Raw genomic sequence first — 13,690 nt, 5'->3', positions numbered from 1 at the left:
TGACTAAGAGAAGAGAAGGAAATGAGATCTTTTTAAAAGCTGGAGAGGTTGGCAGAGCCCAGATCATTCTGTTCTGCTTTATGTATTAAGGAGATTACTCAGGAGAACAGATGGTGGAGGCAGGGAGATCAGGAAGGAGATTGTGCCAAAAAAGAGATTGTAGTGGCTTAAATTACAACAGAGATGGAGAGAAATGGATGAATTAAAGATGTATTTTGAAACAACCGATCTTGCCCATGGGCAGGACAATAGCACACAATTTATTTCCAGCTGCGTGGTGACTGTAGTAAGTGCTGTCCATTACCAAACACTGAGGTACCCAAGAACTGTCTCCTGGGAGATAGAAGATTCAGCTAGGACTTAGGTGAGGAATAGGGCTGCAGTAACTCAGGAAGAGAGAGGAAGGTGTTGCAGGCATGGACAGAAGTGTAAAGGGAAACAGAGAGGGTGGACAGTGAACAAGTTAGCCAGGAAGGCAGCACTGAGGCACAGGTGATTTTCAGTGCCACCCCAACCTGGAGAACAGTTAACTGCTCCCCCAGCACTGCCCTTTTGGGATTGTGTGTGTCCTGGCTGTTGTAGAGCACGTGGTCTGCACAGGGCCATCCGGGTGGGCTGAGCAACCTCCAGAGGCACAGAGAGGCATCGCTCCTGCTGGACAGTCTGAGTGATGTGTAGGTGTTGATGGATCGTCCCACTAGAGTGCATGAGGATGGCTAGCGTGGCTTTTTGGTGTAGCCAGTGATTAGAGCTCACTTCAGTGGATGGCATTGGCTGGGCTCCTGAGGTCACCTTTTACATTGTGTCTCCTCCCCTGTGTGTGGCTGTTAACAGTCCAGGCATTGGGTATCTGGCTTCCTCTCCATCTTCTAAGGCAGGGGTTCGCAGACCAGCCCTACTCATCCCCTGTTTTCATATGGTCCATGAGCTGAGAAGGCTTTTTGTATCTTCAAATGGTCAAAAAATATCAAAAAAGAATAATATTTTTGACACCTGAAAATTATATAAAATTCAGATTTTTAGTGTCCATAAGTAAAGTTTGTGGGAACACAACTAGAGTCACTCGTTTATGAAGTGCCTATGGCTGTTCTCACAGCACAGTGGTAGAGCTGAGAACCTGCAGCAGAGACCATAAGTCTACAAAGCCTAAAATATTTAACACCTGGCCCTGTACAGAAAAAATGTACCAACCCCTATTTTAAGGCAATGGATAGCCCTGACTGAGTAAGGGGAAGGTACAAAGTGCAAAAAAAAGTACATTAACTCATATTTAAATATTTTCTTCATGCATGTGGAAGGCCTTGAAAACCATGCTAAGGAGTTGGGATGTGATTTTATATTCACAAAATATAAAATGTACTGTACAAAGTCTTGAATTGTTGAGTGGTATGACAAATGATTTTAAATAGGCTAATTTGGGTTTATGTGATACGGTATCAAAAGGAGGAAATTTTTTAAAAAGCCATCTGTTATTGGAAGGATAGATTTAAAATAATATTAAATATTAAAAATAAATATGCAGAATAGTGGTCATCACCAGGAATAAAAAAAATTGAGTGGGTAGGGACACCCACCCGAGAACATTTTGGTTGTTAGAAGTACAGGCATTCTATATTTTGAACTGAATGGTGATTACGGTGGTATTATTGTAGATTAAAGATGGCCACAAATTCTTTGCTGTTTCTCCTACTGCAAGGCTGGGCTTAGTGAGTTGCTCACGCAACAGAATTTGATGGAATTGACATTTTGGGATTTTTGAGACCTTGCAACTTCCACCTGGGTCTCTTGGAAAGTTCATTCTAGTTAAAACCAATGGCAATCAGGTCTGACTAGCCTGAGACTGCCACGCTATGAGGAAGCCCAAGGTAGCCACATGGAGAACTCAAAAGGAGAGAGACACACACAAGAGCCCCCAGCTTTTCCACCATCTCAACCCGGGCACCAGATATGTGAAGAAAGAAGTCTTCAGATGGCTCTAGTCCCAGCCACTACTTGATTGCAACTGAGTGAGAGATTGCAAGAGAGAAACAGTTGGCTATATCCAATCAACCCACAGAAACTTGGGAGAAACTAAGAGGTTGCTGTTTAAGCCACTGAGCTTAGGGGTAGTTTGTTATTTAGCAATAGATAATCAGATAACCAGAACAGGTATTACTTATTTACATTAGGCACTTTCTAAATGTGTGTTATACTTTAATTAAAAATAAATAGATAAATACAGATCATACAAATTCAGGTACAGAGATATACAATCCCTATTGTTTTGTAGTTTGTTGTAGTCAGTAACTTACTAAATGATTAGCAATAGCTATAGATTTTTCTATCAGGAAGAAGATAAATGAACAGGTACTGAATACTTGTGCATATGACACCTATGATCACATCTGATTTTCATGACAGACCAGTGAATGGGTGTTATTACCTTCTTTTGACAATGAGGAAACAGACAAACCTAAGTTCAGGGATTTGCCCAAAGTCACATATATGAGAAGTGACAACTCAGACTGGAAAGTCGTTGCTCTTTCTTTGGTATTATGTGGTCCTCTGGGACTCAAAAATCTTTGCTCTTTCCTTGGTATTTATGTGGTCCTCTGGGAATTTCCTTGAGAATATAACAAGTTTTTGTAATTTCAAATGGTTCTTGTTTCTAATCAAGCCGAAGAACTAATCAAGCCAGGATGAGCATAGAGACACAATACAGTAACCAGTTATGGGACAGTCTGAACTCAAGAAATTACAAATAGGAAGTGACTTTATTCTTTTCTTCAGTTACTACCTTTGCACATAGTCATTGACTCTCCTTCTACAGCCACTGTAAACACGTCAGGTCAATTTCATTGCTTTCTAGTCATTTTCAGGCATGAAACGTCCAGTTGAGTCTTATTTCAAACTTCAATCTCATATCTAATTCAAAGCTTCTCACCTTCCCCCAATTCAGGCTTCTGCTATTTCCCTATTCCTCTACATCTCCCCCCTTCCTCTTTGTGTTTTCCATGGTTTGGGTGGGATTGGAGGTGGGGTAGGTGAAGATTTGTGGAAAAATAGTATAAGTATTTTTACCTGACTCTAGTTCTTGCTTAGTGCAAACTGGCCAGCTTGCAACGTTGTGAAGCAGGAGATCGATCATGGCTTTCTGTAGAGTGCAGGTGTAGTTTCTTTGGAAGGCCTCACGCAGCCTCCACAGTGTGCCGTTCTCTGATGTTGCAATCCTCCTGGCTCATTTCCCTCTCTCTGCTTATCCTGCCCTCACACCTGCCGAGGAAGTGCTATTCCCCCATTCTGGGTACATCCATGGGTCCTACAATAGCCTTGGATGGGGCCTCACTGTCTTCTCTAGCTGAGGCCTCCTCATCTTGGCTCTAGGCTTCTGGTGTCCACTGGCCCTCTGAGCAATTCCATCTCCATCCAGGGACACTCAACAACGTTCTAGACACCTTGCTGGGGGGTGAGGAGTTCCAAGGGCCTGTTCTCAAGCTCCCCATCCTAGAGAGCATCTTTGTCCATTTCAAATGAACCACCTCAGCAGGAGCATGTGGTTCTAGCACCTGCTGGGTGGGGGAAGAGGGAGGGGAGCTTCTCTAAGGGTTTGAAATCCTGTCCAGCTACATTCTGGGAAGTAAGGAGCAAATCTCCTCATTCTGGGATTTCCCCCAAGCTTCTCTGACTGTTTCCTCCTCCCCTCTCCATTCCCACCAGTGTTTCAACTCTCAGAGGGACAGGAGACAAGATACTTTTATAAGAATGTGTGCCTTTTCCTTCCTCTTCCCTCTTTTTCTAGTTCCATAGTAGAACTTTCTACTTCCCTTTCCCGTTTTGCAGAAACTTCCCGTATATCCTATCCTCCTCCTCCTCTTCTGGCATTATGCTAAACTAAACTAAACTAAACAAACTATAGAAAGAGGTAGGTGAGAGCATAAGTGAAACAAGATGAGACATCAATTGATAGTTGCTGAAGCTCAGTGATGGCTATATGGGAGTTAAATATACTCTACTCTCCCTCCTTTTCTATGTTTGAAATTTTTCCTAATAAAAAGTGAAAAACTTTAAAATTCCTCAGGGGCAGCCAGATGTTCAGCCAGATTTGGAATCGGTGAGAGTTTAGACGGCCGGCTTCACTAGCGACTGGGAGCCATGGAAGCCACGCAGAGCAGGGCAGGCTTTCCCCGTCCAAGCAGGAAGCTCCGGGGCAGGGGTGCCATCAGCAGCGTGTTGGTGCAGAAACAGGTGTGACAGGCCTCAGAGATGAGCAGGCGAGGTTGAGCATAAGAGACAGCAGGTCTGAACTTGAGGCTGGATGTGAAATCACACATGCTGTCTAGCAGATGTCTGGTCAGGACAGGCTCCAGAGAACCTGGTGCCCACACAGCCCAGCGTTCTGTGTGCCTAGGCCAGCCACCTCGCTGCACACCCCAGCAGAGGGCCAGCACCAGTGGGTGATCAGTAAAGGAGGTCTGCACAAATGGATGGATGGAAGGAATTTGAGGCCTTTCCTGGTGGCAGAGGCAGCAGCTGGAAGTGGAGTAACTGGAGGAACAGTTACTCCATGTCCTTCAGGTTTGGCCATGAGGGTGCCACTGTGATCATTTGCCTGCCCAGCAGCTCAATTTTCTCACCCAGATAATGAGGCTGGTAAAAACCCTCCCTCATGGGCTATTGTGAGGACTGAATGGGCTAAAGCATGTTAAACAGGTAGCACAGCTCCCCGCACACGGCGACATTGGCTGCTCTCATGTCACTGTTATCACATGCCCATACTCCATGAAGACAGGGGAGGCAGCAGCCTCCTGGGTGCCAAGTCAACTCACTTATCAACAAATGTTAGTAGAGCATTTGCCGTGTGCCAGTGTAGGGCCAAGTGCCAGAATATGGGGGTCGTGGCCTCACCAAGTGCACCTGCCAGCTGCAGCAGCAGACACCACTACAGATGGCTACAGGAGGAAGAGGAGGAGCGAGAGGTCCCAGCAAAACTTGAGCCTGCCAGTACCAAGAGGCATGCCCATGTCCCCACCTTTAGAGAGAGGGTATGTCACCAGAAAGGCTTTGGGTTTGGCAGAGTTCTCCATGCTATGGCCCCTCTCCATGCAACTGATTATCACAGATCAGGGGGTGCCATCTGAACCCCAGGGACACCAGCAAGGGTCTTGCTGGGACCACCTCCTACACCCTGGGCCCCTCTAGCCTCCCTCTATCCTGCCGCCCCCAGCTGGTGGCACTACCTCAGGGATACAGGACAGCATGCATCCCAAACTCAGGACAAAGGCTCCAAGCCTGTAGGTTTCACACTCAAGTTACCAGAACATCTGGTCCCGAGAAGCAGCACAGTCAGACACTTCGAGCCTCTCAGACACCACAGGTTTGGAGCCTCTGACCTTGCTCTAGGGACCTTGTGCTCTAGGGATCCTCCTTGCTGCCTGAAATCAGGCAGAGCACGGCTACAAGAGGAGCTCAACAGTGCACATGGGACCTGAGTCATTAGTCATCTCCATCAAAAAGCAGCCCGGAAATGTTGGTTGTCGAGGGTGCAGAGAAGAAAGATGGGGACTGGGGAGAAGGTGGGGTAGAAGGAGGAGAGGAAGACGAATTTGTGGTTATTGTACGTCTCCAGGCAGAATAAGCACTGGCTGCCTTTTGAGGAAGAAAGGGTTTCTTTTGCCTTCCTCTGGTCACTGGGGCTGTGCCAGCCCACAGCTGTGCTCAGCAGGGAGTGGCTACTTGATCAGGGCATGAGGGGGAGCCCAGTGTGAGGTCCCGGGCAGGGTTTCTCTCTACCTCTGCCCTGCTCGCCACAAAAGCCCAAGGGCCTGAAACCCACCCCTCAAGTTGTCGATGACTCTTGTGACCTCACGGGGCAGTGATGACCTCACAGTCCTCCTCAGTTTCCATGGCAGGGTAACGACACAAACGCGGTGCCCTGTTCTCTACAAGACACACGTCGGTGTGGTTGCTTGCCAGAGAATGTGTGACCGCATCCTGTATATCCAGTGTAACTTGTCCTCTGTCCCTTGGAAGGGCAGCGCAGCAGGTAGGCCTGGGTCAGGCATCTGTACAAGAGGCACTGGTGTACACACGAGCTCACCTGGCTGCCACATGGTCCTTTTGAGCTTCCCGTCCACACCCAGAACTTCCCCAGCCATCACTAGGACCAATGGCCTGGGCCCCTCGGGGACCCACAGTGCTCCTGCTCACCGCTAAGGGCAAGTGTTCAGAGAGGTTCTAATCTATAAATCTAGCTTTCCCCTTTGGGCTACAAGAGGCTTCCATTGACTCTTTCTTGATTGGCCTCTTAGCAAAAGCCAAGTGTGCTTTCGTGGGCAAGTGAGCATTTGAGGAAGAGCTGGTACGGGTTGCTCATGAACCTCACCTTCAGATCCAGGCGCCTTCACCAGGCTGTCATGTAGACACGTGCATGGGCCCCTCAGACACTTCAGACCAGTCTGAGCTGCTGAGTCTGGGGGAGAGGGTGGCGTCACAGCCAGGAAGAGCAGAAGAGCCAGAGGGAGTGATGAAGTGCTGCTGAGACCGGAGGCCTAAGGACGTGGCATCTCGGGGGCTTGGGTTGCTGGGAGAAAGCTCCTTGACCCTAGACTTGGTACCCAGAACCTGGCTCTGAACCTCCTGGTCACTCTGCCTCAGTATTTGACCTTTAGAAAGTATTAGGAAATCTAGATAAAAGTATCAGAGGGCTGGCCTGTAATCTACGTTGGTTAGACACGGTGTAATGGCACCAAAGTCAAGGGTTCAGATCCTTGCACCGCCCAGCTGCCCCCCAAAACAAAACAGGTATCAGAGGACTGGAGTTCAGTGTGGTTAAAGCAGGCAGCACGAACGGGCCTAAGAAGAGCTGCCAAGGTCAGAGGGGTTCTTAACCCTTTTTTCTTTTGCCCCGGAATATTGACTTGAGACTAACCGATTTATATTAGATCGTTTCCGAATCTTGAAAACCATTTCCATTAAAGCCTCTGAAGTGACAGACCTTAAGAAATGTTTTCTCAGTTGTGAAAGGGACAGACTGAGGGGGTCCTGACTGCAATTGTTTTGAGGTTCTACTGTTGTCTCCGGGAACGGGAAACAGATATTCTGATCTCCCGCTGCTGCCATCGGCTCCCCGGAATTGCCTGTGCAGCCAGTGCTCCTTCTCTAGGGGACCCACGGAGGTGACGGGCCGAGGCTGTGCTTGGGGCGCCAAGCAGATGAGAGGGCTTCAGGCAGAAACAGGAAGATATGTGAGAGGGGAGGGCTTGACAGCACAATGTAGAAAGCACAAACGACTGACCAGTTTTGTTTCTCTTTCCACAGCTGTGCCTCCCACTCCTCCTCCTCCACCTACCGTGTCCTCTACCGTGTCCTCTACCGTGTCCTCTACCACATCCTGTACCACATCCTCTACCACGTCCACTACCATGTCCACTTACCGTGCCCACTACCACGTCCTTTACCGAGGCTGTGGAGAAGCCCAGGTGGGCTGGCATGGGGAGACGTACTGCCTGGTTGGCGGCTACCGGCTCTATGGGGATGCTCCTTTGGCCACCCCAGCAAAGGCCGAAGCGGAGAAGCCAGCCCCCAGATGGGCTCCCAAGAGACCTCGAGCTCCAGCTAAGCCAGACATGGACCTAGGTTGTCCTAGCCCCAAAATTGGGCGCTTGTGGCATGGTGGCAAGAGGCTGGCCCCGCAGAAGCTTGCTGGCTGAGCCTCTGTGTAGTTTAACAGCCTCAGACAGCTAATGCCTCTTCTGCCATGACCTCCTCTACCAACCACTGGAAATCCAATCTGCCTGAGCCGTCCTCAGCCTGGAGCCCCTTCCATCCTAACTGACCACGGGCAAGGAGCCTCAGAAACGAGGTCTGAAGAGGCTGTTTTGAAGATCCCAGGACGGAAGCTGGCCTGAAAGAAAACCCTGACTGACGTTCCTCTGCTCAATCCTCTAGAGTCCTCCTTTCTTGAACACAAGAAAGTCTGCACTGCAGAGAGAAGGTTCAGAGTGGCCTAGCAGGGCCACCTCTACCACACAGTCTCCTGCGCTAAGTCATTGGCACCAATCACCAGCACACACCAGGAGGGGCTGGGCTTCCTGCGACTGAAAGCAGCAATCTGCAGCTTCCCAGGGAGCCTCCAGCCTGGGGTCTCAGGAGGCAAAATAAAGACACCCAGGGAGAACTGGAGCAGGAACAGTGTGGAGAAAGCTGACCAACGTCCCTCTGAGGCTCACACGCTGCCTTATTACCAGCCGTTCATGACCCAGTGGGGTTCCTATTGCTTAATAAAATTATTTTCTGGAATAGTGTGTGACTTGACATCCAGTTTTTCCACACAGCCAAGCCCCAAACCTCCCTGTTCCCTTGAAGTACGTTCCCACATGAAGGACCCGGTCCTGTAAGATGTTCTGCCTTCAGAAAGGATACTGGGACGTAGCTTCTAACCGTGTGACTCCTGACAGGACGCCTCTGAGCAGGGGCAGGACCCAGACAGACGGTCCTTTAAGAAACGGGAGAGCCCGATGAGAGTGTGCGCGTGTGTTAGGAGAGGAGGGCCGGACTGGGAAGACGCTGTCTCATCAACCTACCCACCCATCCGTCGACCCATTTATTCAACACATTTATTGAGCACCTGTTATATACCAAGAACTGTGGTCGTCGCTTGGGATATGTTGGTTAATGAGATGATAGAAGCCCCTCTCCTCAAGGCTCCCACAAGCTAGAGGAATAGACAAATAGGAAAAACATAATTGCAGGTAGTTAAAATTGCTATAAGGAAAAATCAAACAGGACACGAGGACAGAGTGATGAAGGGTGCTGTGTGACACAAGGCCATCAGGGAAGGCTTCTTTGAGAAGGTGATATCTCAGCAGAGATGGGAGTGAGGGAGTGCCACGAGGAGCTGGGAGGAGAGCCTTCCTAGAGGAAACATCAAGTGCAAAGACCTGAGCTACGAATGAGCCTGACCTATCCTAGGACCAGCAAAAGGCTAGACTGGCCAGGCAGGAAGGACAGAGAGGGCTGAAAGGTGTGGCTGGAGAAGTAAGCTGGGGCCAGACCACAGCAGGCCTTGTCTGCTGTAGTGAGCAGAGTGGATCTCACTTTAAGTGTGATGGAAAGTCATGAGAAGAACTTGAACAGGGTAGGGAAGAGATCTGACGTAAATGCTAAAAAGATCACTCTGATGAGTGCTGTGTGCCATGGTGCTGGCTGTTACCTGTGGAATGTCTCAGCAGTTGAGGGGACAGTTGGTCCTGGGGAGTGGGGGTGGGCGAGCATTCAGCAGAGAAGAAACAGCACACCTGCCTCAGCAGCCCAGAACAGGAGGTGACACTCTCAGCCACTCATAGCCCTCAGCCCAGGCAAAGCCACCACCCCGTGGACAGCACACACGTCCTTAGGGACTATGGCCGCCCAACTGCTGCTCCTCCCCCTGATACACATACCTTCAAGGCCAGGAAGGGTCCTGATAACTTAAGATGTTCTCCTAACCTGGCTTAGAGGAAAGAGGTACGGTCCCAACTGAGAGTCTCAGTTAACCCACCACAACCTCTCTCGATACTTGGTGTGACTGAGGCAGATTTGTGGCTCTTAAAGGGGCCAGATAGGTTGGTGTTTTCCAAGATGAAGACAGACTCACCTGGGGTTCCTAGGAAAGAGACATCCCAGCACCCACATCAGTCCAAGTAAGGTTTTGGAGTGGGGCCTGGAAATCCACTGTTCGGAAAGCATAACATAACTACCAGGTTGTAGGAACTACAGGAGACAGAGGAAGATGTTAAATGACACCATGGGATGCAATCAACACACTCCAAAACATAGGATACTCTAAAGGGCAAGGACATGTTTTTTTCAACAAGTAAATTGCTAGGAAGAAAAACGAGGGAAGAGGAACCTACAGATTGAGCCATAACAACCACATGCAAGGGGAGGGGGTTGGTGTCTTATCTACATTGTAAATCAAACAAATCAATTATTTCTAAGTTGGGCAATCATGATAGATAATCTATGATATTAAAGAAATGTTGCTAACATTTTTAGGTGCCATAATGGTATGGTAGTTGATAAAGTTCAGATGTGTTGTCCCCACCAAAACTCATGTGGAAATCTGACCCCCAATGTGACAGTGTTGGAAACTGATTCAGTCATGAATGGATTAATGCTCTCCCTGGGGGAGGAGGGGTAGTGAGTGAGTTCTCGCTCTGTTAGTTACCATGAGAGCTGGTTGTTTATAGGACCCTGGCACCTCCTCTCTTTTTCTCTCTTGCTTCCTCTTGCCATGTGATCTTCTTGTACCTGCTGGCTGCCTGCCACTTTTCAACATGAGTAGAAGCAGCCTGAGGCCCATGCTAGATGCAGCTGTCCCAGAATCATAAGCCAAGTAAACCTCTGTTCTTTATAAATTACCTAGTCTCAGTTAACTCTGTTTATAGCAACACAAAAAGGACTAATACAAACTTAGAAAAAATTATAAGTGAAATAAGTCAGGCACAGAAAAAGAAATACTGCATGTCCTCACTCATAAGTGGGAGCTAAAATGATAAGCAAATAAAGAAAAAAATAAAGAGAGATACAATAATCACAATAATTTATTGAACTTTCGAAAGGAGAGAACAGAACTGAGGCCACCAGAGATGGAAAAGAGGGGTGGGGGATTAGCGAGAAACTGGTAGAGAGCCACAAAAATTGATTACATTGTGTAATCTTGAATATACTAATTATCCTGATTTGGGCATCACATATTGCATATGGGTATTGATATTCTACTCTGTACCCCACAAATATGTACAATAAAATATATTTTAATAAAAATAAATAATAAATAAATAGTAAAAAATAAGAAGAATTTACCATAAGTAAAGATTTTTTTAAAATCAACTTAATTTATTATAATTTTTAAAAAAGAGAATGTAGGGAAATGCCTAACACATTTAGGAAGATTTATATTCAAAATGGTTTTTAAAATTTAGACTTTAGTTATCTAATTCGGTTATATGGAATATGCCTTTCTGTGGCTACCTGAGATAAATGAGGTGTCACTAAAGTTGGAAAAAATGTGAACAGGTGTCAAGCATTTGAATAAATTGCAAAGTCATTGGTTTTGCCATGTAAAGGACATTTATTTTCTCTAGGCATTTCTGCTGAGTTTATCCCAAGTGCAAAGAATGACTTAATTTGCAACTAAAAAATGCAGAAAATTTTAGTCAGAAATATCTCTCTCTGTAGCAAAAATCACATTCCATTAAGGATATTAATATACCCCCTCTGGGGACGCTCTCTGATCTCTAGCAGCATCCTCTGATTGCTATCAAATACTTCTTAACCAGGCTTTTTCTTTAAGGGCTATTCTCGGGTATGATTCTTTCCAATTATCTTGAGTAGAGTATTAGATTTGCCTGACTCTTAGTGCTTTTTTCCCTGAGTGGAGATTAGGAACTGTAATGGGAAATAATATTGATTTATCCAAATGGATTTGTTTTGCAAGGTGAAAATAATCCTGTAATATTGTTTTGTAAATATGGATGAGCAATTGACCATATAATTAACTATCCATCCTTTCTGCTGCATCTAGTTTGTCACTTAGCGCATTGTCCAGTAAATCCTCATTACAACTCAGTACATTGTATGATAGGCAATGAATATTCAGCATGTTTCTTTTGCATTTCCTCTAGAATCAGAACGTCATCAGGTGGTAGAAGAGGATATCTCTGTATCCAAGGAGCAAGGACATTATTGTGCCATCTTTCAGATCATGTGACTGCCCCCTTCCCTCCCTGGCATTTCGGTGACTTCTAACTATGTCTCCTCTTGCTTCATTGTCTGTTCTGCCCAGCCACTGTGTAGACATTAGTCACTATGACCAGAAACACCCTTTAGATCCAGGCTGTAGGGGAAAAAAACAGAAATGCCTTCTGTTTTGAAGCCAGACAGATCTGAATTTAAATCTTCTGTTGCTACATTTGAGCTGCGTGACCTCGGACAACTTTAATGTCCCCCAAAGTGAGAGATTAGTTCCCCTAGTAGGTGTCTGGTTCCTAATATCACTGGTGAGGTCAGGTTGTCTCTTTTTTCATGATGTTAACCTTAACCACTTGGCTTATGATGGTGTCCCCAAGTTTCTTCACTGACTATAAAGTTCATTATTTTTCCATTTTAATGACTACTTTGTGAAGGGGTACTTTGAGACTATATAAATATTTCATTCTTCATCCAGCCTTCAGCCTAGTTTTAGCATCCATTTTCAATTTTTAACAAAATCAGTTGTTACTCTGATGATTTTCTACCTGCTTTGTGCTTTCTCCATTTATTACTTGGCTTTCCATTGCAAGAGAGAACTTTATCTTCCTGTCTGTTTGTTTGTTATCATTACAGATTCAAGAATTCTGATTTTACTCCATCTGATGCTCACATTGTTCCAGATTTGGCCAGTGGGAATTCTTTTAAGCTGGCACCTGTGTCTTTCTATGTGTCCCCTCACTTTTTGAGGACTGTTGTATGCTATTGCATAGCACGATGTTGTGAGGTCCTCTTGTACTTTTCTTTCCCCAGCCCTGGAATCAGACACCTCCCCCACATTCTAGCTGAATTAATATTATCAAGTAATGTGCCTGGCAACGCTCAGCCCTTCAATGGTCTCCAGCCCAGCCTTGGCTTCCCTTTTCCTAGGAACTCCCCTCTTCTCTAAGCCCCATACTCTCCCTGACATGACGCTCTCCAAAAAGTCTGATGAACTCAGTCTACTATGACCAAGACAGCTTAGGTCTCATCAAACTCAGCCACCTGTTATCTGCGTGGCTTTAGGCAAATCCCTTCCATGCTCTGTGGTTAAATTCCTCATCAAAGAAATGGAGGTAAGAATAACTTCATGGTGTTGCCAAAGCTAACAAAGTAACATTTTTGAAGCACTGAGTCCCAGCCTTTACTTTAAAAGGGGCTTAGACAGTTTAAGTACTCTGCTCCAAAGAAGAAAATGCCTTGAAGCCAAACTACAGCACAGGTGTGTGGCCACGGATTTAAACGAGGTTTTTATTCTCATAATCAATCTAACCATTTATAAACATGATGTTTTCTTAAGACTTGTAACATACATTCACTACACAAGACATGGCCTTGTAGATAAAGTAGGAGTCAGTTCCCCTGACACGTGAGCCAAAGATGGCTCAGAGGTAATGATGACATCCCCACTCTCTCCCCTCTGGCACTTGTCACTTGATGCTACAGTAGCATAAGCTAAAATTTGCAAGACCCAGTTTTCCTGCTCAAGGACGCTGACATATTTAGCACCCCAAGCACCCCCACACTTCTGGCCTAGCAAAAAAATAAGGTACAACGACTCATTTTTAAAGGCTGCAAGCAGAAAAAACAATACCTACTCTAAGTGACAAGCTGAGCCAGATGCATGCTTATCTTGTGTGATTTCATCTTTGTTATCTGGAATATGTAGAGTATACATTTTCTCCAGAAAATAAAACTGAGACTTACAGTGGAGAAGGATTTTTCCAAAGTCTTTCATTTCATAGGTGGCAAAACCAAGATTTAAACCATATCTGTTTCTGATGCCTATGAACAGTTTTCGTAGTTTTTTAGAAATTTTCTACTTATAATTATTGCATTATATAAATTTTTCCTTTAGAATAATCCTTAAGTATGTTATAATGTGGTTTCTTTTTCACTTTTTCATATTTATTTGAAGCATAACCATAGCCCCTGATTAGAA

At 45.9% G+C, this 13,690-nt stretch overlaps 1 protein-coding gene across 1 annotated transcript; it reads left to right on the top strand.

Moving 5' to 3' along the window:
• Window positions 1-5,955: 5,955 nt before the first annotated feature.
• LOC134372035 (DPEP2 neighbor protein-like) lies at window positions 5,956-7,688 on the top strand. Its single transcript, XM_063089096.1, has 4 exons — window positions 5,956-6,022; window positions 6,335-6,337; window positions 7,297-7,324; window positions 7,415-7,688. The coding sequence occupies exons 1-4, from the start codon at window positions 5,956-5,958 to the stop codon at window positions 7,686-7,688; spliced, it is 372 nt and encodes a 123-aa protein (XP_062945166.1).
• The last annotated feature ends 6,002 nt before the right edge of the window (window positions 7,689-13,690 follow it).

This window comes from Cynocephalus volans, chromosome 3 (genome assembly GCF_027409185.1).
Source record: "Cynocephalus volans isolate mCynVol1 chromosome 3, mCynVol1.pri, whole genome shotgun sequence".
Classification (NCBI taxonomy): domain Eukaryota; kingdom Metazoa; phylum Chordata; class Mammalia; order Dermoptera; family Cynocephalidae; genus Cynocephalus; species Cynocephalus volans.
The sequence above is the reverse complement of the archived record's forward strand: the minus strand, read 5'-3'. Positions and strand labels throughout refer to the sequence as shown.